This window comes from Sphaerodactylus townsendi, linkage group LG02 (assembly GCF_021028975.2).
Source record: "Sphaerodactylus townsendi isolate TG3544 linkage group LG02, MPM_Stown_v2.3, whole genome shotgun sequence".
Classification (NCBI taxonomy): Eukaryota; Metazoa; Chordata; class Lepidosauria; order Squamata; family Sphaerodactylidae; genus Sphaerodactylus; species Sphaerodactylus townsendi.
The window spans coordinates 140,874,832-140,902,296 of record NC_059426.1 but is presented as its reverse complement, the minus strand read 5'-3'; the positions used below and the strand labels follow the sequence as shown (position 1 = coordinate 140,902,296).

Below are 27,465 nucleotides of genomic sequence, written 5' to 3'. Positions count from 1 at the left end.
TTAACATAACAGTATCATCTATAGCTTGTTTTGCGTCATTCACACTTCAAATGAGCCATCTGTCTTTAAAATCCTTGTGAGTACATTGCTGACTTCTGTTGTGTGGAAGCAGGGGATAATCTAGTGCCAGCCACTTGTACAGTGTAGGTACATGGGGTGGAGGATACATTTTAAAAGTTTAAATTGGCATTTTCACAGATATTTTAGATGCAGTCTTTTAGCCAGAGAATCAATACTTATCTTACTACAATATAGCATTATATGATAGTGCAGTTTTCATTTAAGAAAAGTGACTACTTTGCTCACAATTCAGCAGGCCTTTGACATGTCAGGCAGAAACTGAAGTGTACATTTGATGCACCAGAGTTTCTACCAATGTTTCACCAACAGGAGACACACACATATATGATTGGAAGCATGTACAGGTAAAGAATAGGGGCGATTTGATACATATTATAGCATTTAGAGTTTGGAAGAAGAGTTTGGATTTATATCCCTCCTTTCTCTCCTGTAAGGAGACTCAAAGGGGCTTACAATCTCCTTTCCCTCCCCTCCCACAACAAACATCTTGTGAGGTGGGTGGGGCTGAGAGAGCTCCGAACAGCTGTGATTGGCCCAAGGTCACCCAGCTGGCATGTGTTGGAGTGCACAGGCTAGTCTAGTTCATCAGATAAGCCTCCACAACTCAAGTGGCAGAGTGGGGGAATCAAACCTGGTTCCCCAGATTGGAGTCCATCTGCTCTTAACCACTACACCATGTTGGCTCGCTCTTTAGACGCATATGTGCAAAAATGAATTGGAAAGGCAATCCAGAACATTAAAAATGAAAGGCAGGGAACTGGAATAGACTGAGAAGAAAACTGCCTTTTGCCTGGGAAAAGCAGAGGAATCTGATACGCAACGTGAGGTGGGAAGAAAGGAGAGCATCTGACATTCTGGGAGCCTTTGATTTAAACTTCCGTTTTAGCAAAAAAACACCATATCAAACATGGCATTAAATTAGTCCCCAAAAGTTCATGTAACACTCTTTACCCCAAATCACTTATTTAAAAAAAATACTGACCCCCTAGGCTGGGTTATGTGAAGATCCAAGTACCCTGAATTTTTACTAGTGGGAACTGAATTAGGGACACCCAGTGTTTTTACTGATAAAAAGCAACAGAGTTCATTTTGTTGTGTAGTGTGTTGGAAACAGCTTCTTAGAATCCTTCTTCTCTTCCTCTTCAGTGCTACAAATTGAAGCAAATATTTTCCAAAGCCTTCAATGGGAACATCATCAGTGGCTTTGCCAAGCTACCACAACATTCTTCAAAAACGGCTCTCTGCAGGAGAAACGGAAGTTCTTTATTGCCATCCACTCTGAGGCAGACTAGCCTGCAATGTAAAAGGTGCTCCTGGTGTTCCTGACGCTGGTGGATATGTAGTAAAACCATCAGGCTGAGATGTGTAGTTTTCAAGAGCAGAAGCTGAATGGGCCTTTAAGAAAGCACACACACACACAAAAGAATGTTAACAAAAAATCCAATACACTCAGAAATGATCAGCGATATGGGGCAGAAAAATGCCCTGTTACCATTTCTAAAAGTTCATTGTTAATTTATTGTTAAAGTTAACAATATTGACACCACTGTCTATACAATATTAGGCAAGCTTGATATTCAAATGTGATTATCTCCAGGATTAGCATTTATTTAGATTTGTATACATCTAAATTATATTGAGATGTTTTTCTCCCCAATAGGAACTTCAGTAACATTATTGGTGGTGGGGCAGGGCGGGGCGGGGGAGGGGAGGGTTTATGCTGATTTGGAAACTTGGAGGTGGTGATAAAAAACAACAATCCAAATAAAAAATAAAGTTGTGACTTCATCTGATCAGATCTGATTTTTACTAGATTTTGACATTCAAAGATTTTTACTAGATTTTGACATTCAAAGTGACAGTGAACTGGAGGTGCCCCAGTGACTTCTGTGCAAAAGAGTGTTGAAACAAATGAGTGGACAAGCCACGCCCACAATACATCTTCTCACTGCTTTGGGTTTTTTAAAAATATGTGAACAATGTAAGAGATGTACATGCTATATTGTCTTTAAATATTGAAAACATGATTCCAATAAAAAAATGTCCATGTAAAACTCTGAAGTTATTTGAATGTAGCAGTTAAACCACATTTGATTTTCTCTCTCCTAATCAAACCACATTTGAATTATTTTTCTCCTAATCAAATATTTCAGTTCAAATCTTTGTTGTTATGGGGACATAAAATTAACATGATTCTAAACATTTTGTTTACTGTTTAAACACAAAACAAACTAATCATGCTGAGTCAGACCATGCTCTACTGTAGAGGACAGGAATTTCCCTCCAGAATATTTTCCAAATCCAATTTTTCCAGAAAACTTTTAAAATTCAGCAGTTGCTATAAATTTTTTTTTAAAGAAAACTGAATGACATTTAAGTCTGTGGATTTCCAATTGTACCTTCTCCACGTAGCTGCCTCTATTATATATCCAAATGAATTATCTCAGGTATTTCTTTTGTATCCCAGGCCAAGTTTTCCAGAACAAAACAAGTATGCACCTTACATGCAACTTATTCACCAATTCTCAGCAACAGAAGTTACAATTTGTAGCTTGCAGTTCCTGCAACTTTTTCCCAAATTCCCAACACTCCCGTGACATTCACTTGCCTGTAGCAATGCTGACTGAGCGGCTGCAGTATGCTGCAGTTCCTGCAGGGAAGATTGTGTGGCACTCTGGCCAAGTCCAGGGATGCCAGGAAGAGAGAGGAGTCCTGGGAAAACTGTATTTCCAGGGGCTTGAAGGCCAGAGGTCAGGCTGAAATAACCATATAGAAAATACATTCAACACTGGTGACAAAGCAACATTTAACATCAAAAGCTCTGAACAATCTGAATGGGACTACATTCCAAGGTAAGGCCGTGCAGCTTACAGGCACTAAACATTTATGTTTGTACTGATCCATTAGAGGATTTTTTAAAACAGAAATGCTGTTGCAAATATTTGATATTCACTTCAGTTACGCCTGCTTTTCTCCCCAATGGGAACCCAAAGCAGCCAGTGTCATTCCTTTTATCCTCGCAACAATCCTATAAGGCAGGCTAGGATGAATGGATGTGATTGGCCCAAGGTTACCCAGTGAGCCCCCATGGCATATTGGAATTTGAACTTGGATCTCCCAAATACTCCCAGTCCCCTCTGCTAAAGCCCCCACGCACCACCTAACCGGCATATTGCCGGTCCCCTCTGGAGAGGAGGGTTTTGGGTTCTCAGACGCCGCTAAACAGGATTTTATTAGCTATCTTGGGATTTTAATATATTTATTTTAAATTCTAATTTATGCTGCATATTGGTTTTGGTTTATGTTGATTGTCTGGTTTTATTGTGCACCGCTCGGAGCCCGTTGGGGGTAGGCGGTATACTAAATTTAATTAATAATAGTAACAATCATCATCATCTTCTAACGATGACACCGGTTCAGACAATGGAAAAATATAAGATACTGCCCGGCAGTTCCTATTTTAGGAACTCTCAAAATCCAACTGTAATTGAAGTCCTCAAATGTGAAAACTAAAGACATTCACTACAGTTCTGCTCAAAGCTCCCCCAGGATAAAATGTAAGGAAATGTACAAGAGTTTACAAGCTGTGATTTTCTGAATGTCAGAAAAGCATGTACTGAAAGTATTTAAACAGTTAATTTATCAGTACTTTGCCATTATGATTAGAAACCACACCCTTGCATAAATGATAAAACAATCTTTCCAAAGAGGCTGCCCTTGAAAGTGAACAACGTACCCAGCCTGGGCCACGAGTGCCGAGTTGAAGTTTGAGCTAAAGGCCGAGGCAAACCCTGGCAGCACTGGAGCTGGGGCTGGGGCTGTGGCAGCTGCCGGCAGCGGGGCGACTGCTGCTACTGTAGAAGATGCCTGGAGCCCAGGGAAAGAAGGGAGAGCAGGAGTGACAGAGGGAGTGTTAGAGACAGGGAAAGGTGGGAAGGATGAGCTGCATGAGCCTAGAGGGACCTGAGGCACAGAAAACAGGGAAGGGACAGCACTGCAGAGGTTAAGGGGGAAGGGTGGCACTGGGGCAGCTGCTGAAGCAATGAGCGTCGGAAGGACGGTGCTGGTGGAGCTGGCATGAGGCGCAGAGATGGCCGATGAAGTCGTGGGCGCAATGGGCAACAGAGACCCTGTCGGGGTAAGGGGTGGGTTGCTGGGAAAAGCAAAGCTGCTGGTCAGTGAAGTAAAAGGCGGCAATGCATTATACACAGGAGCCATTGGAGCAGATGAGCCATGGGGAGCAATGGAAGGGGAGCTGTTCAGAGGAGCGCTCAAGGAGGAGAGGCTGGAGAGCGCTGGGTTTAGGGAACTAGGGAGGCTGACCGGCAAGGAACTAGTGGAGGTATACACATGCCCAAGTGCTGCCGATAAACAGGAAGTGCTGTGAGAAGGCCCAGTGGAATGCAAAGGGCCTTTGAAACCTGAAAGAGTTGGGCTGGTTGGTTCGGTTTTGACCAGAGCTGGAAGGGCTGGAGCCGTCAGGGTGGATGAAATGTGTTGTTCAGGATTAGCAGGGCTTGTACAATGGGAAAGAGAAACTGAGGAGGCACCACTGACAGGAATAATGGAGGATGGTAACGTGGCCAAGGGAGACTGTGTTAGTAATGCAGGCGGGACTGCACTGTTGCTAGCTGCAGACTGAGGTGGGAGCCCAGGGAAAAGGGCCAGTCCTGGAGTGGAAGGATGCTGAAGGGCTGAGGGTGCAGTTGGAGTGTAACATTTGTTACCAGATGTAGAGGAGGCTTCAGAGTTCTGGCTTGTAAGACTGGATAAAGAAGCAAGCTCAGCAGTCACAGCAGAAGGCAAAACTGTTGAGCTCATTGCGGAGCTATCGTTTACTGACAGAAACCCCTTCAAGACTGACAGAAGTGGGTTTGGCAAGTTAAGAGGACAGGGGAGGCTAGTGGCAGGAGAACCAGCAATGGCAGAGGGAATGGGACTAGCTATTCCCTGTGGAGTGGGAGTCAAGGACAAAGGAAGGCCAGTGAAAGCAGATGGCAATGCATTGGAGTTACTGGTAGAGGTGGTGGCGGATGCTGAGGCGGATGCAAAGGCTTCGTTAGGTGCAGAAGTGGCACACTGTGTGGAAAGTCCTTGAGGGGCTGCTGCGGCAGGGAGCATAGAAGACAGCCCAGAGAAAGTGGCAGGGAGGGAAGCAGAGGTGGCACAATGGGTGGATGTGGCAGGAACACTAGGCAAGGAATGGGATTTGACAACAGTGGGGGTAGGGGTTGACGACGGCTGAGGTGGATGGACAGAGGAGATGACCTGCCCAGGGAAGGCGGGAAGAACAGGAGTGGACATGCTTATCCCTGGGATAGCTGGAGATGCTAGCGTCGATGAGTGGCTTATTGCCTTAATAGGTGATGGGGTAGAGGCTGAAGTAGCAGCAGGGTTAGAACCATGAGGTGTAAAGAGATGATTCGTTTGTGTAGCAAAAGCTGGAAAGAAACAAAACCAGTGAGAATTCTTGGAAACCAGCAGAAATGCTTGTATTCAACACGATTGCATTCTAACACAGTTCACCAGAAGTGCACAGGACCAAATTTTAAAAAGTGTACTGCCTTAACAAAAAACAAACAAAAAAGGTATGCAAGAGTGAGACACAACCAGCAGTTTAGTTACTATTGTTTGAACTGTTCAACTGTCAAAACTATAAAGCAAGTAAAATTCATTCTTTCCCCAAAGTCCATAATTGCTGTTGTCTGCTTATCTATAAAGTCACGTGTGATAAAAAGACACCCACATAACTTATTCAGATATCTTTCCTGTCCTTGTACACTAGCTTCACCACAAGACCAATACTTAGAATTTGCTGGAAAGACTTTTTAAAAAGTTTTTTTTAAATTCAGGATTGTGGAATTATTTTTGAAAAAAATATAGGCAGAGTTTGGAGAATTCTGGAGTTCAGGCAAAACAATGTAGTGCACATATTGGCCTTCCTTTCTCCTGACCTCAATTACTGATTTCCACTAACTATCCCCTCATTTATCTTTCCACATCTTCCAGTTTCTGTACATGTTTAAGTATTAGGCCCCATAAGACATCCACATTGAACAAGTATGAAAAGTAGGCACATTAGTGTAAACTGGGGTTACACTGCTCTGATCTGGATAGCTCCAGACTAGCCTGGTCACATCTCAGATGTTAAGCAGAGGAAATTTACATATTGCAAGCTCCTGAGTTTCAATGAAAATTTTTTTTTGTGGGGGGGAGGCGGAGTCTGAAGGCCCACAGAACAGTTGAGAAGTGGAGTTCTGACGACTCCTTCAAACATTTACAAGGCCCATAATGCAGCCACATAACTATTTGAGGTGCACTTCAATGGTATAAATCTTATTGTTTCTTTTGGGGCACAGAATAAAAATGGCCTTTTTAAAGAATGTGCAGACATAAACATCAGTTCCCTCTTAACTGTGCTTAACTACTTGGAAGCCAGATTTAAGAACACAAACTGCTTCCCCGGACTAAGGAGCTCTGACAAAAACCCTAAACCTTAACTAGGATCAGAGTGCCACCTAGAGACAAGAGTGTCAAACTGATCGGTTACAAGGCCTGGTTTTGCTATAGGTGTTACTTGATCAGGTCAAGCCCAGGGGGTGGGGTGGCTGCCTTGGTTGGTGAGCAGAAGGCAACTTGTTTAATGATGCATCACGTCTCTAAATGGACAAGTCTACACAGCAGGTGTGGGACTTCTCTCACATTATTCAATGTTTTAAGAAATATTTCCTATGTTTCCTGCATTCCAATTATGACATGCACTTCTATATTTAATGCCGGTTGAGACTCATCACTGGAAAAGAATTCTAAACACCTGGTATTACTTCAGCTTACCTTAAAATTGCTCCTATTAAAATATAAATTGATTCTTTTCTAAACCAGCATTCAATGGAATTATCACTGTAGGCTTTTCTTAACACATTTTAATTTACTATAATCTTGGGTCAATAGATTTGTGGCTTACCTTGGCTCTGGGAAGATTTTGCCTGATTGGAAATCTCTTCATTTTCTACATAAAGAACATAATTCATGGTCTTACATTTACTTAATGGAAACAAGTATAGTGCCAACCATTGCTACTTAGGTGGGTAAGAAGCACACATTTTTCATGATCCCTGAACAACCCCATGGCATCCCAGTCAGGGAAGACTGGCTCATGAATGTTGGAGGTGGAGGATAGCCTTAATAGCATTGTCAAAGGCTTTCACGGCCGGAATCACTGGGGTGCTGTGTGGGTTCCGGGCTATATTGCCATGTTCTCAGCATTCTCTCCTGACGTTTCACCTGCAACTGTGGCTGGCATCTTCAGAGGATCACAGATGCAGGCGAAACGTCAGGAGAGAATGCTGCTGAATATGGCAATACAGCCCGGAAACCACACAGCACCCCAGCCTTAATAGTGTTTCCAAGAGCAGTAGCTTCCTTCTGCGGTAGAAGACGTTCACATCCAGGATGCACTGTGGCAGGATGCTCCTATCCTCTGGTGCAAACTTTAGCTTTTCCAGTGTTGTGAGAGTGTCCCATACCTCCACCCCACTCTTTCCCATGAGGCTCCTCTTTCCTCACATTTTTGTCTCTGCATCATTGACATCTCTTGAAAAGGATAAAAACTCAAGCACAGCCAGGGACAAACCTCTCCTTCTATCCTATTCTGAAACCACAGAAGTAGCCGCCAAGGAGAGTGGTGTCCGCTGCTGGAGAAAGGAGCTTGCAGCCCCAAAACATCAGCACAGCCCCTCCCCCTTCTCCTGGTTACTCCACAGCATAACCAAGGTACACTGATCATTAACAGGATACCTGCTTTACCTGTTCCTACATGACTAGGAGTATACGGTGGTGGAGCTGGCAAGCCAGGAGCTACGACATTGGCTAGTGGAACAAGACCTGCATTGTTGTAAGCACCTGGTAAAGAAAAAAAAAGATAATAAATTATGATAAAATACAGTTACACAGACAAATCCTTAAGTGACAGATCTATTCCCTATGTCAAGCTGTTTGTACAGCTGAAATTGTAGGCCAAAAGGCAGAATACTGTTTTTGTGTGGAATTCAGAAGCATTCCTGAGCCTTTAGTTTAGACTAAAAAAAAGAGAGAGAGAAAGTGAGAGAGGAGAGAGAAAGAAAGAAAGAAAGAAAGAAAGAAAGAAAGAAAGAAAGAAAGAAAGAAAGAAAGAAAGAAAGAAAGAAAGAAAGAAAGATTCCTATACTGGCTGTTGTGACTGTGGTTTAGTAGTTTTTGCTCCTAACATTTCACCTGCATATATGGCTGACATCTTCAGAAGTATAGCAAACAAAGAAAGATGGGTATAGTCTATCCTAAGAAGATCTGTGTCTCTCAAAGATACTATGCTATCTTGCTTAGCGTTGTGCTGATGGGACAACCTCATTGTGAATGAGTTTATCATGAACATGAAACATTTTTAAGAGAATGGTGATCCTATAAGAATGTGGGCAAAGATTTTAAAACTGTTACCGAAGAAGTGGACTTAATAATTCCACAAAATGAGCAAAAAAGGAACCTGGTGGATCATCTGGACTATGCTTGAAAGACACCAGATCTCCTATGATCAATGATCTACTCACATGTTTATATCATTCAAACTGTGCAAATTGTTTCTATTCTTTAAATTGCACATGCTTGGACTGTGATATTGAATGGCCATAACTATGTAGCACTATATTTAGTATTGTGTATTATATTGACTATGTATTATATTGACTATTATTGTAATCCAGGTATAGTCATTTTGACATTTTTGATCCTCAGAGGTATGTCACAGCTCTGAAGATGTCAGCCATGGATGCAGGCAAAACGTTAGGATCAAAAACTACCAGACCATGGCCACAGTGTGGAAAAACAACAATCAGTTGATTCCAGCTGTGAAAGCCTTCGACAATACAAAAACTAAACATCCTCAGTTTCCTAAGTCGCCCTACCAAGAGAGACTTGGGCCCCTTCCGCACACGCAAAATAATGCGTTTTCAAACCACTTTCACAACTGTTTGCAAGTGGATTTTGCCATTCCGCACAGCTTCAATGAGTACTGAAAGCAGTTTGAAAGTGTATTATTCTGCATGTGCGGAATGAGCCTTAGGGAGCTAGGAAGTTTAGACAGGAGAAGCGAAGGTGTTTAAATATTTGAAGGGACATCCTGTCGAAGAGGGAGAAAGCTTTTTTCCTGTGGTCTCAGACATTAGGACACGAAACAGAATGAAATTTTGAAGATATGGATAATATACGTGGACTGGATGAAAGAAGCTCGAGTCAATGAAGAAATATGGGAGAAGATACAGAGAATGAACTTATTGCTGTTTGTGTGACAAAACTATGAAGAAGAAATAATGGGGGGAGGGAGAAAAGGGGGGGAAAGTATTGTTTGAAAATGTAGGAAGAAGGAAATTACTATAAACTGTAAAATTCAAATGATACAATAAAAAAATTATTTAAAAAAAGACATTAGGACACGGAGTAATGGATTCAAGGTGCAGGAAAAGAGATTCCACCTAAACATTAGGAAGAACTTTCTGGCTGTCAGGGCTGTTTGACAGTGGAATTCACTGCCTCGGAGAGTGGTGAGTCTCCTTCTTTGGAAGTTTTCATACAGAGGCTGGATGATCAAATGTCAGGAGTGCTTTGATTGTGTGTTCCTGCATGGCAGGGGGTTGGACTTGATGGCCCTTGTGGTCTCTTCCAACTCTATGATTCTTTGAAAAATGTCTAAACCTCATAGTCTTGTAAGCACGACGAATTTCTGTTGACTCTTTATAAACTAGAAAAGGCCAGGATAAATATTTAGTACTTAAGTATTTGGATATTTATATCCCATTTCCCCCTCAATGAGACCACAAAGAGGCTTACATCCTCCTTTACATCCCCACAATTACCACCAAATGAGGAAAGTAAGGCTAAGAGAAATAGTGACCAGCCCAAGGTCACCCAGTTTAGCTCCCATGGAAGAGTGGGAATTTAAATCTGGGTCTCCCAGATTCTCTTAGACTAGCACTCTAACCTCTCTACACCATGCTGACAAGTATCACAAAGTGTGATTTTTGCTGTTCTTTTCAGAACCTGAAGTCCCCGATCTATTTTGCCAGTATTGCACATTTCAGTGGTTTGCCACCTTTGCTGATAAATGGAAACAAAAAGTCTTCAGCTCCAAAATAATGTTACATTTCCCCCAAAGTTAAAACTTGAATTACTCATGCAGAATAAGTGAACTTTGTTGAACGGTTCTGAGAAACATGGGATTAGTCTCACCACTGAGATCATTATGGCAGTTCTCCAAATCAACACATACAATGCTGTGCAGAACTGTTTTTCAGCTCTGCATTCACATACAGGAGACCGGATGTGACAGACTCAAAGAGAACAGCTTCAGATATCATGTAGTGCGTTCAAAAAATCAAATAATTAAGACACTATACATGTCTGAGACACAAAAAACACAGGTTATTATACATTATGGTTATACATTTCTTCCACAGTAAAAATATTATCAGAGGAGAAATAATAGCAGAGAGCCCCCAAGCTTACTTGGTGCAATGGTTGCATGAGGTCGGCAAGGAGGGATAGGATAAGGAACAGGCTTGTGTGGATTGTATGTTGCTGGAGCCTAAGGAAAAGAGACCATATTTAAGAAGAAGAAGAGAAGGAGGTGGTGGTGCAGTCTGGATTTATACCTTTCTCTCCTGTAAGAAAGCTCAAAAGGGCTTATAAACTCATTTCCCTTCCTCTCCCCACAACAGACACTTTGTGAGGTAGGTGGGGCTGAGAGAGTTCCAAAGAACTGTGATTAGCCCAACGTCACCCAGTAGGAATGTGTAGGAGGGCAGAAACACATCTGGTTCACCAGATAAGCCTCCATCACTAAGGTGGAGGAGTGGGGAATCAAACCCAGTTCTCCAGATTAGAGTCCACCTGCTCTTAACCACTACACCATGCTGGCTACACAAGTCTTTGAATATTAAATTAATACAGGTACCTGTAAGATACACTTCCAAAGTATTTCACAGTAGATACCAGCAGCTTTATACTAATTTTCTATACTGAAGAACTGCCAAGGAAAGAACCTTATGTCCAAATGCTGCCTGCAAAGTGTCAGCTACAGAGTTTCATATCTTTTACATATCCCCACTCTGGACATTGAAAAGCACCTCTAATGCTTCCTTCTCTCCCCCGAAAAGCACCTATAATACTTCCTCCTCCCCCCACCCCGCCTGCAATGAGTCTTTTGTCTTCCTAAAGGCCACTTACAAATATTAATTGTTCCTCTAAGTTTAACTATTTTACTCCACCCTCTTCATAAACAGGAGCTTGGATCTCATGCGCCACCAGCAGAAAGTAATGACAGTCTGGGCTTTTTCCTCTCCACTTCCAATCCCAGGAATGTTTATTCTCATGACTGAATGGCCTGTGTGAATTAATATCACCAAACAGGTGGCTGTGGTGGGGATGGGAAAGGAATAAGAACTCCCTTTCTGTTTCTTGAGTGAAAGTAGGGAAGATCCAGTGATCCTTGCACCTACAGATAGCAGGATTCAACCCACTATTGCAATTTTAACTCTACATTTAATTCTCTGCCACGATGAATTGCACTTTATTATGAGTAGATGAATAAGGCACATCATATTATCTTTTTAAAAAGGTAATTACGACATACTGGTTTGGATGGGCCAAGAATACGGGCTGCAATTCCTTTGCCATCATTCGTATACTCTTCATTGTCCTTTTTGATAGGTGACCCCTGGAACATACAAAGAACTCACTATTGAGCATCTAATTCTATGCATTGTGAAAAATGAAAACATGCCACAAACAGAGATGAAAGATCTGCAATTCTAATCAGTTTGTAAAAGCAGCCTCCTGAACATTTATTTTGCACATTCTGTGACGTGATGGAAATGTGGGACCCTTCACTGATCTTCTCAGGCAGATTATTCCACAAGGTGGAAGCCACCACAGAGAATGCACAAGTTTCCCATTTTACCCACCTTCAAAAGGCTGTCATTAGTAGTAGCATAGTAGGAGAGGTGGTCCTGGAGGTATGAGCACTAAGCATTATGAGCATTCAGCTTCAGCTGGCTACAGATCAGTAAGCAATGGTTTACAGAAGAACAGGAGCACTAAAGACAGCCCAATCACTCCACTATTTTAGAATTATCATTTTTTTAAAAAAAGCTTTCAATAGTGTAAGGATTATCAACACTTGATGCTGGATATGGATGATGAATAAATTACACCTGCTAATTTTTTTTTGTAAAATGAACTCTATATTGGTTCTGATGTAAACTGAGATTGCTTTACATTATTCACAATTCTTATAGGCGATTCCCATCACAAATATATATCCAAAGAGATACAGTGCTACTTGAAAAAAAGTTAATCCCCAACAGCCCCCAACTAAGTAAACGTGAACAAAATTCATTAAGACAACGCATACCGGGAAAACGCCGTTGATCCGGCTGGGCCTCCCCTTGGGATAAGGGTTTCCAGGGATCATGCCGCAGGAAGAGATCATTGCATGAGGTGCTTTGCAACCTGCTTTGGAAGCCTGAAATATGAGAAAAAAACATCCGCCAATCAGATTGATCTCTGACACTCCAAACTGGTGGGTTGATAAACCAGCAAGGTTTTTGGATAGTATAGCCTGAATGGTAAAATTCAGGCTACTGGATTCTTGATAGGCAGTGTTTCTTTGAATGCAGATGCTTTCCTGACTGGCCCAACTTTTAGGAACCCTTTTAGTCCTGCCTTTTACACAACGCAAGCATGCAAATAAGACCTTCTGAATACCTGCTCTAAAATAGCCTCCTAGTGACCAACCAGTCTTTTCAACTCCTGCTCCACTCACCATCTTATTCTTAAGCAAGGTTTTCTTGGTCACAACCTGACCTTATGATAGTCTCATCATCCCCAACACTAGTTGTTATCTTCAACCTCACCTTGCAACCTGTGGAGGCAACCTCACAGTGCTATCTCCTCCTTGACTGCAGCACTGAGCATCCATTTCCCTCTTGTTGCTTTACAGTGCAATCCAGCGGGTCTACACAATGCAGCCAGCTTCTGGGTTGGGCGCTGCGGGGCCGCATGGTGCCCAGCTGCCAGGGTAAGTTGCCCCTTCGCTAGCGCATTTGTCCCTTGCACCAGTGGAAAGGCCATTTCCGCCAGCGCAGGGGTGCACCAGCTCCGGAGGGATTCCACCTGCCCCCCTCCAGATTGGACTGCACATTGAGAATGAATCTACACATACCTAAGAATAAGATGGATAGCCCTAGCTCCACTCAACTTATCTATGGCATTATTGTGATGTTATGATTACTGATGTTTATTCATGTTGTTTATCTGATGTTATATCTGATGTTATATGTTGTTATATGTTATATGCTTATTGCTATTATGGTGATATTATTATTGTTTTGTTGTTTATGACTTGTTGTTCGCCGCCCTGAGCCCTACGGAGGAGGGCAGGATATAAATCGAAGAATAAATAAAAATAAAATAAATGTAGCTACTGTTTAGTTCATAATTGGTTTTTATATTGTGCAAGTGTGCACCAACAAGAAATCCAGAAAACCTTCTTAATGAGAATTATTATTTGGCACTGATGAGATTTCATTCCTGTGGTCCTATCAGTAGTAGAGCCTGCTGGATCAGACCAGTGGCCCATCTATTCCAGCATTCAATTTCATATAATGGCCAATCCTAGAGGGCAAGATCCTCCTTTACTGCAGCTACCCAGCACTGTTCAGGCACTCTTGACAGGCCTCTCCTCCATGAAACTGTCTAACCCTCTTCTAAAGCTGTCTTGGTTGTAACTATTACTACTTCCACTGGGAATAAATTCCATTGTTTAATTAATTGTTGAGTGAAATAGTAATTCCTAATTTATTGCCCCATAATTTCATTGAGTGCCTCCAAGTTCTATTATTATGAGAAAGGGAGAAAGGGCTATCTTCTTTTTCCATAAATTTATTCTCTATCATCTTTCTTTATCATTTTTTGAACTTTTGTCTTCCTTTTGCCATCTTTTTTTTCTAGACTGATAAATCCCGGATTGTCCAGCTTTACCTCATAGAAAAAGTGCTCTACTCACGCTATACTTCACTACTTCAGATTCATTTCTATCTAGTGCAGAATGGCCTAGGGTCTGAGCTATGCTAAAGAAATATCCAACAAGCCATGCAGCATTACCTGCTCGAGAATTCTCCTGCATCTCTTCTTCTCAGACAGGCTAATTTTGAAGAGGTCTTCAATAAGGCGATAATTCTGGGCATCAACAATATTGCTATGATAAAGAAGCAATGAATGACTGTCCCTCAATAACAATGTGTTTTAACAGAGTACTACACAATATAAATTTAGTATTCACATGCTTTTAAATGTTAGAGGGAAAATATATCTGAACAATGCAACAAAATTGAGTGTAACAGGCAAGGTGTTTAACACCGAACAGTCACAGCCCATCAATCAGTCAAATCCAGTTTCTTAAGCGTTCAAGCCTGTGTCAGCAAAAACAAAACGATTTAAGCTAGCATTAACAGCAGGCATGCAAAACAAAACAGCTGATACTTACGAAGCCAACAGTTCTAGTGCAATAAGCTTGTCTTTGCTAAAAGTGAAACAGTTGAGGATGTTAACCACTTTTGAGGCAGAAACAGCTACCATTTTCTAGAAACAAAAGAAGAAAGCGAGTTGCCTCAGTCCCTATCACATAAGTCACTTTTAGACTCATAGCATAAACATTTCAGCCTGTGACAATAGATACTTGGATTGCAGAGTATATTTCAGCTTTAACAGCTTACTGGACTAGACCCCACTTACAGTATCAGAGGGCAGGAACTTAATCGACCCTCCTATAGTCTGGAAGGGCAGACTATTCCCTGGAAAGTGGGAGTTGGGTCTAGGTACAGAAAGAAGGCACAACTCAAAGGACATTGCTAGACTGGCTGCTCAACTCCAGAGAGATACAGACAAAAAAATAAGTGTGGAAAAATAAGTAACATGAAAGGCTTGAATCCTATGTGGAGGAGGAGGAACTTGCACTGCATGATGGTTTAATGGGTTTAAATTACATGAGGAAAGGTAACGGCTGGATATTAGAATTTTTAAAAACAGTTTTTGAAAGAGCTGTTCAGCATTGGAATCGGCTACTTAGGGAGGAGGTAAGCTCCCTCTCACTGGCAGTCTTCAAGCAGCAGCTGGACGAACACTGGTCAGGGATGCTTGCATTGTACATGGGGTTGGATTATATGGCCTGTATGGCCCCTTCCAACTCTGATTCTATGAATTGAAATGGCAACTTCCTGTCTCCCCCACCCCTGGTCATACTCCCTTGGACTCCCAGGAACCTTGTGTGGGTCAAGGTGGGAGATTTCAGCAAGTGGGAGGGGGAATTGGCACAAATGGCTTCTTCCACATGTGCCTTCCACAAGAAAGGACATTTGGATCCCATCCTGACCATTCGTTAAAAATGTCATAAAATGTGAAATTGTGACAAGGCAAAAAGCACCAATGACAGAACAAGGCAACTAAAAGGAACTAAGTGAGCATGTCAGAATTACTCCCATTCTGAAAGAATTTAAGGGAGAAGGATTCAGACCATCAGCTTTTAGAACTGAGAGAGTCTTACAACATTAGGAAAGACCAGGTATACTACTTGAATGAAAGGGAAGTAAGAAAATTGGAGGGAATTTACAGACACCTGGACACTATACGCATACGCTCAGTAGGCACACAGAGGAAAATAAAATGATTTCTAACCGTCAAACCTACTTCCCTTTTTTGATCAACTTGAGAAATGTGACATTCTGGTGCAAAATCTCAAAGATGTTTAAGAGCGTTTGTTTTAAGGCTGGACCAATTTGTTCAGCACAGGGGACATTTCATTGTAACTTCTAGGCAACACAACTCCAAAGAAGATGGAAGTTTGAAAGACTTTAAAAAAGTTAATGGGATGACAAAGGTCTAGTATTTGAATAACATGAATAGTAGTATTTGAATAATATGAAATACTTGCTGTATCTTTGAAAATGGTCACGTGGCAAATACTGAAAAGGATCCAGAGGGGGCAGGGGAATCATACAGTCCCCTCTGTGCACACAGAACAGGACAAGAAGCAGAAAGACGGCTCTCTTGTAAATCTTAGGAAACCAAAGTTAACGAAAGGAAGATGCCAAAGCAGATGACGGGATATTTCATCTGAACTTTTCAAGCAAAGCCTTGGCAATGGTCTTCCAGTGACATCTGAAATATGAGCCACTGTGTCTTTTTTAATTGTGTGGCATACACAGTAAGTATTGCCACCAGAGTGAAGTTGATGATCACAGCATGAAGACAGCAAACAACACATGCTCTGTATTGTTGAAGGCTTTCAAGGCTGGAATCAACTGACAGTTGTAGGTTTTCTGGGCTGTGTGGTCATGATACCACACTCAGGCAGCCCAGAAAACCCACAAAAGCCAACACATACCCTCTTTAGAAAGCAAAACTGGTAATCGGGAGCCGCCAATCAGAAAGTTGCAGGAAATGTGTTTCCATGGAGACCAGGCAAAGACATTTGATTCAATTAATCTATTGCTTCAGCTAAAGCTTACATGCTGTAATGCCTTCATTGCCTTTAATTGTGGTTCAGCCCAAGAGAAGTACCTCAGCAACTCAACAACCTGCAATGAAAGAAATCTTACTATGTAATCACACAAGTATGCATCTTCCTCACTGCCCAACAAGGAAAATATCTGCAGCTACTGAATTATCCAAGAGTATAAAAACGACTTAGAAATAATTTAAAAGTTGATCATTACTGCACGTCCAAAAATTTATAGAAATGAGAATTTCTACATAAACAGAAATCTCAAAAGCTCTATATTTTAAATTATGTTGTCAGCATAACAAGAGCCCTGCTGAATCAAACCAGTGGCCCATTTAGTCCAGCATCTTGTCTCGCAAAGTGCCAAACAGTTGCTGTGGAGCAGGGGTTGGCAACCTTTACCACCCAAAGAGCCATTTGGACCCATTTTTCATGGCCCCAAAGATCTACCGAGCCGGAGAGGCAGCTCCATGCCTCCAGTTCTGCCCCTCCACTTACCTTTCCTTCCAGCACTGCTCTGGAGGGCTGGAGGGACACGCCCACGCTACCCTCCGACTTCCAGGCCACATGGAGCCGCAGTATAAGGCTGAAAGAGCCACATATGGCTCCAGAGCCACAGGTTGCAGACCCCTGCTGTGGAGGGTCAACAATATGGCACGGAGGCCAAGACCTTTCCCAATGCCAGCTTCTAGTACTGATATACTACCTCTTTAGTGGGAGTTTCCTTTTTAAGTCAATATTGGCATACTATAATTTTAATTTGAATTGAGGTAAAGCAAAAGCTAATGGCAGCTGTCTTCTCTGGCACTGAGAAACGGATCAAAGGGATCCCTTTCCCATTTTGTATATGCACACCTTACTTACAAAGAAGAGTTTGGATTTCTACCCCATTTCTCTCTACCTTGAAGGAATCTCAAAGCGGCTTTCAAACTCCTTCCCCTCCTCTCCCCTCAACTGACACCTTAAGGCACAGGTGTCAAACTCGTGGCCCTCCAGATGTTATGGACTACAGTTCCCATCATCCCTTGCCAGCATGATGCTGACAGGGATGATGGGAACTGTAGTCCATAACATCTGGAGGGCCACGAGTTTGACACCTACGCCTTAAGGAGTAGGTGGGTCTGACAGAGTTCAGAAAGAACTGTGACTAGCCCAAAGTCATGCAGCAGGCTTCATGTGTAGGAGTGGGGAGACAAACTTGGTTCACCAGATCAGAGTCTGCTGCTTATCTGAAGGAGTGGGGAATCAAACCGAGTTCTCCAGATTAGAGTCCACCACTCTTAACTACTATACCACAGTCTCTTGTTTAGCTTCTGTGTTCTTGCGTAACATCAGCAGAATGGAGAAGTGGCTGGCAAACATCCTAATTTGTAGCTTCTGAAACAAGGAGAGACTATGACGTCAATCTGATTTGCCTGTAGTGGTTCATAACCCAGATCCCACCATACTTATCTGAATAGAAAAACAACAGGGACCCTTGATCTGAACTGTCAAATGAGATAATGCTTTCCAGACTTATTACCTGTTCACTAGAAAAGTATCCATGCACATACTCAATGGCTTTTAATTTGTATTCCATCAATACAGCCTAAAAATAAAGAAAAGGTAGTTGTCAAAGTCTGGCCAGATGATACAGTTTGCAGTGCTACAGAAATGAAGGGCACTGGCCAATCATGAAACATAGTATTTTAGATAGCAAATGAAGTCTCTTGAATGCATTCTAGAAAAGACTGACATTGGCAGCAATCTGTGAAGTAAGTCTCATTGAATCCAATAGGGCCTTGCATCCTGATCCTAAAGATTTGGGGTTGGATCCAGTCAATTGGGGATGCAAAGACTGTGGATCTTTCCTGTGATCCTCCCACCCAGCAAACTTTCCCTGGGTTGGAAAGGATGATTTCCAGGGTTCCAAGACCCTCACGGACTTATAATAGGTCAACAGGCTGCAGCAGCAAGCCCCTGCTGAACCACATGGTTATAAGTTCATGTAAGTTTTGTGACCCTAGGAATAAACTTTCCTGACTTAAGAAAGGACTACTGAAGGGAAAGGGTGAATGCAGGAAGGTTCTGAAACTGTCAATGCCTTCTGCTAACAAATCAGTGGATCCAACCTGTGTGCTTCAATGCACAGGTGAAATGTATGAAAATACAGCACTTGTTAAAATGCTAAGAATCACAGTTTTGTAAAAAGGCACACTTCTGACAAATTATAGTAATTATAGTAATTACAGTGTAAACATTACGCAACAGAAAAAGAGGTTGAAGGCACAGAGGTTCAAGCATATTAGTATTATTTTTCATAGGTACAAAGGAGTATTTCAATTACTCAACACCCAATTGTTTCAACAATCCAGTATTTTTCACACAGCTCTATTCAAAATATGAATTTTTTCATGGTACTCTGCAAGCCAAACTTGCTCCCAATGCTAATTTTGATTTTCCTTTTGTTAAATATGGCACTGCATTTACAAAATATCTGCTTAACTAACAAATTACCCTTCTAATTTCATCAAGCACCATCTCAAATGCTTTCTTATCCATCTTGCTTTCTTCAAGGGCACAGCCCCTTGTCTGTTCCAGGCACCCTTTGCTGTAAACTTGCCTTCTGTGGAAGAAAAATCCAAAAAGAAAAATCAGAAAATACATTAGCATCTCTTTATACTTCACACCCTGCTGAACTGAATGCTAAACAATCAAATTAGTAAGTTAGCTAAACAGTTTGACAACACTTGTTTCTTGTTCCTGAAGTATTTAGTAGAAGAACTTGAATAATCTTGAAGTTCGATGTCTCAAATCCTTTGCTTGATTTCAGATTTAACTTTGGAATTAAGATGCTACAAAAATCCTCTGAAATAAGACTGGTTGATTCAGCACAGCAAATGTACAATGGACTGCAGTGATTATAAAGGAATCCGTGTTCCTTTTTCGCGTTCACATGCGTGCCATGCAGGCAGCGACTGGAGCCCATGGGAACAATCCAGGTTGCTTTTGTGTCTTCGCACAAAGATACTTCCCTTTTTATTTCCTGCAACACATGCGTAGCTACACAGGCATGCAGAAGTGTACCCCCAATGCCATGCTGATTGTTCCACAATACAGTCGGTTGCACCTGTGTAGTTGCACCTATGCAACATGCAAAATTTAAAAAAAGAAAAAGGGACCTTCCTGCAACTGCAGGCGGATTCTCCCTGACCATGGACAGCACGGTGGAAGGGGGGAGAATAAAGCCACTCTTGCTTGGCAGCTCCAGTGGGAGCGGCTTCAACCTGGGATTTTGCAAAAGGATAGCTGGTTTAGCAATTTTTGAAAATCCTGGGTTGAGGGAAATAAAATGGGGCAGACTTGTTTTGGGAAGTGGGACCTGTGTGAAGTCACCCCAAAAACAGGTTACATAGCATCCTGCACCCATTATATCTGCCCTGTGCAGAATCAACCACTGTTTGACAAGACTTCCTGAATGTGGAAAGTGAAGATGCCCTCCACTCTCACTCTGGTACATCATTCCAGAGGACCAGCCCTGCCACAGAAAATGCCTTTGACCTGACTGTAGGCAAATGGACAGTCCCATGAATTTAAATGCAAGTTAGATTGACCACAAAGATGCCCCCGCCAACAGTAATGACCTATGCATCCATCAATAAGGCTACATTCAAGAATACCCCCAAGCTTTTTACATGATCTCCCAGAAGAAAGCTCAACTCCTATCTAAGGCTGGTAAATTAATATTAGCCAAATGCTGCCATCAGTCAACTACACAATACTTCTCTAAAGCCATTTACTTAAACATGTAAGATTTCTGAAGGTGGTAGTGGTGAAAGGATGGAAACTTGTAAAGTGTATTTTCTTATCCAATCTAGAAAACACACTTATGACAAAGAACATAGAATGCATAATACAATTAACATATAAAATGGTGTGTTTGGCTTATTTTTGTCATTTAAAAAAGTGAGTAGCACACTGCTACATCCCTAAAGTACCAATCATTTCCCTCCGTTCTTTTTCCAACTGGCAAAAACTAAAAGTTCATATAGAAACCTAGTTCTATCTCCAGCCAGCATTGCCAAAAAACAATGCAAAAACACCTTGCACCAGGGAATTAGCATACACATCACAATTATAGTTCTCTTTAAACTGCATCCTGCTCTCTGAAAGAGGACATGTCACAACATTAAAGACTCTCATTAAAACTGAATATTGTTAAACTTTGAAACATTGACTTCTTCAGTCAAGAATCATCACTGCACAGTGGAAGTGTTGAAGCAAACAGATCCAATCAGCTGCCACAAGCCACATAAACAATAAGGTTCCCTTGAAAATGTCACTATTTTAAGATTTTTTAAAAATGACTTCCCCAGAGATCAGTAACTTCAGTTTCTGAACTTCCATTTTTATTTACATGAATTTTTAAACAGAAAGAATAAAGCTATCTTTTCCACATTTGCTGATTGGGTGTACATACTTCCAAACACATGTAAGTTTCTTTCCTTGAGCCAAGAAAAAACATGGGGTATAACTACTTTAACAATATTAAAAAACCTGCTACAGCATATTGAAACTGGTAAAATAATCATTTATGTGTCTACAGATGTAAGAACTGTTCTGTAACAGGATTTTTTCCAAACTATGAAGGATGTGGGAGACAGCGATCGATACGATTCATATAGATAAACTGGACAGGAAGATCAACTGCACATAACAATAGAGCAGAGGGCCCCCACTGAAATTGACGGGCAGCAGAATTCGAAGAAATAAGTTAGCTTATCCCAGATGTAGAGATAACCAGAGCTCACTTTCAAAGGGGATGAGAAAATTCATGGAAGACAACTGTTCCTGTTAGTTATGATTGCTCAGTGGAACCTCCAAGTTTAGAATCAACATGCCACTGAATTCAGGTTACCTAGGAAAGGGTTGTTACCTTCATGTATGAGCCTGAAAAAGGAGAAATCAAAATAAACAAACTTACACAAACTTTGGAGAGCATCTAATTGGTCACGAGAGAACTGCTCATATGAACCTCTGGTCTTTCCCTGTAAGTCTTGTCTTAACACTATCAAGTTGAAGAGAACATAATCATAATTATCCCAGCTAACCAGCGTTAGAAAGGAAGAACCCAGACCTTGTCAACATTAACTGGACTATATCAAAATACATAACCTTAGCATAGTACTCACTGGAGGCCATGGGAACTACCAATCCTCCTTTTCCAACTATACTTTTAGAATAACTCATCTGGCACAAACCTATTCAACCCGAGTTGAAAACACTTGCTCAAATGCTGAGGTCCTCTACAAGTAGAATATAAGCTTCTTGAATCCAGTTCATGTAAACATATTGAAAGAAGCTTAAAGGCCGATCAACGCTATGGCACCTACACAAACAAAAAAATTCCAGATGTCTAATCAGATATTCCTGCAAATCACATTAATATATTTTTACCCTGCTCTTTACTGTAACGACTCATGGTGATTTTGCACAGGCCAAGTGTAACAGGTTCAGGCCCTTCTTCAAAGTGTTATGGGGGAGATGGTCCCACAGAACTCACCCCCCAAATGCTTCTGACCTATTATTTTTGGCTGAACCCGGGTCAAATGAAAGTTGCTAAATTAATGACTTTTCTCCATTAACCTAGGTGTCAGTCAATTCTTGCTTGTCTGTGAAAACTATGGCAAGCAGGAAGTTTTCTATTCCCAACTCCTTCTGCCCACCATTGTGGTGGATTCTATAATAGGCAGCCACCATATTGTGTTGGTAACTGGGTGGGGATGATTCTCAACTGCGTGGTTTGCATGGACATACAGTGTTCTCTGTGCAAACCGTGCTGCCTCCTGTCGCTGGGATCCCAGTGATCCCAGATGGCCCCTGCTCCCGCCGGTGGCACAAACGGTGGCACAGACAACACGGGTTCACGCAACCAGTTTGAGTTGCCAGTGCAGAATCAGACCCAGCGAGGTCAGTTAGGCAGGAAGCCTGTAAATGGCCCAAGGCCAGTGCAAACCGACATGACGTCTAACCTGCAATTAATCCAAGGGCAGCCTGCTTCCAAATAAAAGGTGCACAGGATCACTCTGCACACCCACTTACTCAGAAACACATTTCTACTACTGAGATGAATGAAGTTTACTCCCTAGTTAACGAGCCAGCTTGTATGCCCCCTCCTTGCAGCCTGGAGCACTACTCGCCTGTTGAACCCGTCCCCGCTTCATTCACACGCGGAGTTTTGCAACGGCCCTCTAACTACTCCGGCAGTTCGCCCATCGCTCCGCATCAGCAGCCCGGTGGGGCCCGAAGCCTTTCCTGCAAGCGAGGGAAGACTCCAGACTTCCCCTCCGCCTCCCTCTTCCCGGCGCGCTCTGACCACCCGCGGCTCCCGGAGCGGCACCAGAAGAGTAGCCACTGGCCGGCGAGGAAGCGCGCACGCAATCGCCAGGCGACACCGCAGTCGCCTCCTCCACCACCACACGGAAGCAGGCTTCGGATGTCGGCGCCATATGGTGACGTCACACACACGACCTTCTCCCATGAAAACGCATGCCAGGCCTCTACTGGTCGAAGAGGATGGCGGGAAAGAGAAAGCGGGTGGAGCCATTCATTATAATAAGCCTTCTCTCACCTTTTCCCATCCCCTCTGCGGCTTGTTGCTACATTGGTGGCGCGTTTGATTGCAAAAGCGCGCTGCAGGATCTGGAAGCTTGTGCGTTCTTTTGAGTCATTTTGATAGTTTTAGAGGGACAGTCGTACCACTGTTTCATAAAACCGGGGCCTAATCTTCGAGTCTGGAAAAAGCAAACAAAAAAAACTCCTAAGTGGGTCGAGCTTAATAAAATATATTAGGTGGATTCTGATTCGGGAGGGGAGGGGAGGAGAGGTGTTTGTTTTATACCAGCGGCTGGTGATCCCCGCGGGCCGGGGCTGCAAATTACTGCATTGGGTGGGGGTGTCTTCCTTCAGCGCCTCTCCGCCCAAGCACTCCTCTATAACGGCGATGGTCCTGTAATTCTGCCCCGGCCGGCTGACTGGGTTACAGCTCACTTAATTCCTTCCCAATTCCAGCTAAGTCTGCCTGTTACGAGCTCCCTACTAGGCAGGTGGAAATGGGATCTGGCCATCCTCAGACAGAGACCCCCAAGTGGGCAACCACCTGCTCAGCTCAAGACTGCTTGCCTACTCACAAGGAGAACAGCTCTTCATTAGATACTTGGGTTGGCATACGCGCACTCATCCCCCACCACCCCCTCTCATGTCTGACATACTCCTCACAGGCATTTTCTTTCAAGTGCCAACAATGTGGCTTCCTCCAGTTGCTTTCCCCATTGGTCAGCAGTTTGAATTTTATGGAGAAAATTTGTGAGAGATCTCTCTCTAGTGGATTCTGCACAGCATATTTATAACAAGTTGCAGTTATTACACATGAACCCACTTTCCTTTTTTCCATTCGCATGTGTGCCCTTTATGTGTTCAGGAAGCAATTTGAGCTCATGGAAACAATTTGGGTTGCTTTCACACCTTTGCACAGAAACACTTCTTTCTGTTTTTAATTTTTTTTCAATGCAGGCCTAGCTGTGAAGACATACAGAAACGAACCCCTCAGCGATGCTGATTGTCTCGCACCTGCGTAGCTTCAAATGTTTAACATACACAAAAATTTTAAAAGAGAAAAAGGGACTTTTCTGCAATGGCCAGGCAATAATGAATGTGTTGCTGTAGATCTATGAGTGAAATGGTGGTCATACTTGCTGCCACGGGAAGAAAATGTGCTTGGAGGATTTGTGAAATGGTGGGTGCTCAGAGAATCTGCCCACAATGTGCTGGGTGAACTGCACAGACTGGCAGGTGGGCAGATTCTTCCTGAAATGGCGGATGGTAGCAGAACTTAAAAGTAACCAGATGGAAGGGAAGAAAATAAAATGTCTCCTGGCTGTTGTGTTCGCATGGGAGTGCCTCCACCCCAGGACTGTGCAAAAAGGTCACAAGTTCGGTGATGTTTGTAAAACCTGGATTGAGAGAAATGAGTCCTTTTGGGGAAGAGATCTGTGGAAAGTTCTTCCCCAAATGCTATGCATAACATCTTGAAGGTGTTATATGTGTGCCCGTTGGAGTCCACCTCTGTCTTGTAAAAACAACAACGACCAATCTATGGAATTTTCAAGCATCATAAGCCAGCAAATGAAGTGTTCAGATCATAACAGATGATGGGATGGTAGAAACACGGAGTCTGCAAACTTGCTATAGTTCAATACATTGCATGGACCTTTGAATCTTGAGCTTAACTGCAGAAATACACTTTGTCCGGCAAGAGCAAAGAATGTCTCACTTGCTGTGACATTTGGAGTGAAATGCAAGGGGTGAATGGAAAAGGGTATACAGTTTAACAATGACACACGTGAATCTTTCTTTCATAATTGTTTCCTTTATTTTCAGAGAGTATCAGTCCGAGAATTACCACCCCCACCCTTCTGTTTCTCAAACCTCTGTTAACATTCATTCACTGTTCTGGCCAAAAATGTTTTTCCATGCTTAAGTGAAATGGAATAATGCATCGAGAAAAATTGAACTATAGAGAAAGTCAACCTTATTTTATTTTGTAAGAAGTCTCTCAGTGCGGTCGCAAACACACTTGTGTAAATCCTTTGACATCAATGGGCCTGTAGCAATAACCCCAATTGGGTGATGACAGCGGGTGAAAGATGTTCCTTGCAGAGGTTTTGGAAAAAATTAGCGGTGGCCAATAATTTAGTGGCACCTCTAGAAAATACAAATATTTAATAGAACTAGCTCCGGATTTCCCCTAGGATTTTTTTGGTTCGTTTGTGAAAGGATCTCATTTGTTACCTGAAAATCAAGCCTTTCGTCCTTACACTTCAAGGCAGCAGACAACTGATTTTCCACCAAGACACTGACCAGATCCGTATCACGTGTTGTAGATAATACCCAGATTTTAGTATAGTATTTGAAAAATTATTTTATTTTAACTTTCAGAAATAAAACAACGGCAACTGACGTTTGTGTCCTTCTGCTTTCAAAGTCCTCTAGCAGATTCTCTCCTGCTTTTTTAAAGCATTTTCCTGCTCACAGTAGCTGTCATTAAACAAAAGAATTCGACCGTCGCCCTTCCTCAATCCATCGGCTGCAAACCCCCCGCCTCTCACTTCGGAAACCCCGAGATGGAGGAGGCGGGGCCACAGCGGGCGGCTCTATGCAAATAAGGTGCGGCACGGCATTGTGGGAAAGCGGGGAGCACCGCGATCGTCCGAGTTTTGTGGGGTCAGTTGGCACCCAGATCGGTCGCTCTTTGCTGTCAGCGAGGCGGCTCGCGGTCCTGAGGCATGGACGGTGTGAACAAAAGCAGCGGTCCGTGAGCCGCCGTGGCTTGTAAAGTAGTCGTCGGCGCTGGCTAACGGCTTTCGGGGCCGAGGAAAGCATACTTACCTGGCAGGGGAGACACCTTGATCACGAAGGAGGTTTTCCCAGGGTGAGGCTCATCCATTGCACTGCGGGTGTGCTGACCCCTGCGATTTCCCCAAATGCGGGAAACTCGACTGCATAATTTGTGGTAGTGGGGGACTGCGTTCGCGCTTTCCCCTGATACGAATGTTAAAGAATAGGTTTAAATATTTTGCGTTTTCCGTGTGTGCTTCGATCCCTCGTGTTGTCTTTGTCCAGGTCCTGTAGACTTTGTCTCGCCGTTTTAATTCGAAGTTACTTCTGAAGTTCGACACTCCTGCTGCCCAACAAATCTTTCATGCCAATATCAATGCCAAAGCGAAGCTTAAGTGCCATTATCTAATGGCCAAAGGAAATTGGCCTTGTGTTACCACTACCACTATGAGACCAAGACCATGTGATTTCAACCCCAGTGCAATCAAATGGTCTTCTCTATTTGCAGCTCACCCCCCCCCCCCGCCCCCCGCCATTTCCATTTTAAAAGTACATGAATAAAGTTCGTTTCCTATAATCTGCTCCCCCCTTCTTCCACACCCCTTAGTATGGTAAAATTGAAAACTGGTGTTGTCTTTTTCCGAGTCATATACTGTGCCAGATTCAAGTTTGTTTCGCCATGTTAGTTTGTAGTTTAGTCATTTTACTCTGCGTATAAGACTGTCTTTCACCTTACATTGCTCAGGTGCTTATCCAACCCTTCATTTTTACACACCGGACGCTGTTTAACATTTGTGATAATTTATTCTCCGAACCAGCTAATTGCAGACCAATTAGCCTCCTCAATGTTGTGAACCAATTATACACCAAATATCTGAGCAAAAAAATTTCTTGCACGGTTGGACAGAGAAACTAGAAGATTAATAGGCTGGCTTTTGTAAAGGCCGCTTGACAATGGATCACTGCCTGATATTAAAATATATGATAGAAAAATATGTACATATTAAAAAAGGATCTCTATATGCGGGCTTTGTTGATCTTAAGGCCGCATTTGACAATGTAACACGCACTTGTCTCTGGGCAAAGCTAGAGGAGACTAATATTGATAGACACCTTCTCCAACCAATTGTTAAATTACATGAGAATACAACCATACAGGTAAGGTTCTCACATGAAGGTCACCTAACTGTGCCCATCTCTACTCAGAAAGGTGTGAGGCAAGGGTACCTTTCAGCACCCCACTTGTTTAACCTCCATGTTAATATACTCATAACTGGTTTCCATAAGAAAGATACCCATGCACCTATGCTTGTCCCTGGTAAGTGGGGCTTAAAAGAGCACTGAAGATATTTGCTCAAAAATGTGCAGAGGAATTGTTAAATATTAATTATACAAGACAAGACACTTTAATGCTAAATTTAAGA

At 42.6% G+C, this 27,465-nt stretch overlaps 1 protein-coding gene and 1 non-coding gene across 6 annotated transcripts; one reads left to right on the top strand and one right to left on the bottom strand.

Moving 5' to 3' along the window:
* Positions 1 to 642: 642 nt before the first annotated feature.
* Positions 643 to 23,090, bottom strand: PROSER1 (proline and serine rich 1). 5 transcript variants are annotated; one of them, XM_048486516.1, is made up of 15 exons: positions 22,846 to 23,090; positions 21,582 to 21,595; positions 19,163 to 19,271; positions 18,189 to 18,254; positions 16,674 to 16,742; positions 14,654 to 14,748; positions 14,272 to 14,365; positions 12,521 to 12,631; positions 11,741 to 11,824; positions 10,615 to 10,693; positions 7,879 to 7,983; positions 7,046 to 7,090; positions 3,818 to 5,522; positions 2,690 to 2,837; positions 643 to 1,476 (listed from the first exon to the last, which is right to left on the bottom strand). In XM_048486516.1, exons 3-15 carry the CDS (start codon positions 19,205 to 19,207, stop codon positions 1,345 to 1,347), a joined length of 2,778 nt encoding a protein of 925 aa, XP_048342473.1. In that variant the 5' UTR covers positions 19,208 to 19,271; positions 21,582 to 21,595; positions 22,846 to 23,090; the 3' UTR covers positions 643 to 1,344. The 5 variants fall into 5 exon arrangements, with proteins under 5 accessions (XP_048342473.1, XP_048342472.1, XP_048342476.1 ...); XM_048486515.1 differs by lacking the exon at positions 21,582 to 21,595; XM_048486519.1 differs by lacking the exon at positions 21,582 to 21,595 and having other exon boundaries at positions 7,888 to 7,983; positions 22,846 to 23,089.
* A 2,994-nt stretch (positions 23,091 to 26,084) lies between these two features.
* LOC125427588 lies at positions 26,085 to 26,248 on the top strand. The gene has a single exon (XR_007243714.1). It is a non-coding gene; the product is annotated as a U1 spliceosomal RNA (small nuclear RNA).
* The last annotated feature ends 1,217 nt before the right edge of the window (positions 26,249 to 27,465 follow it).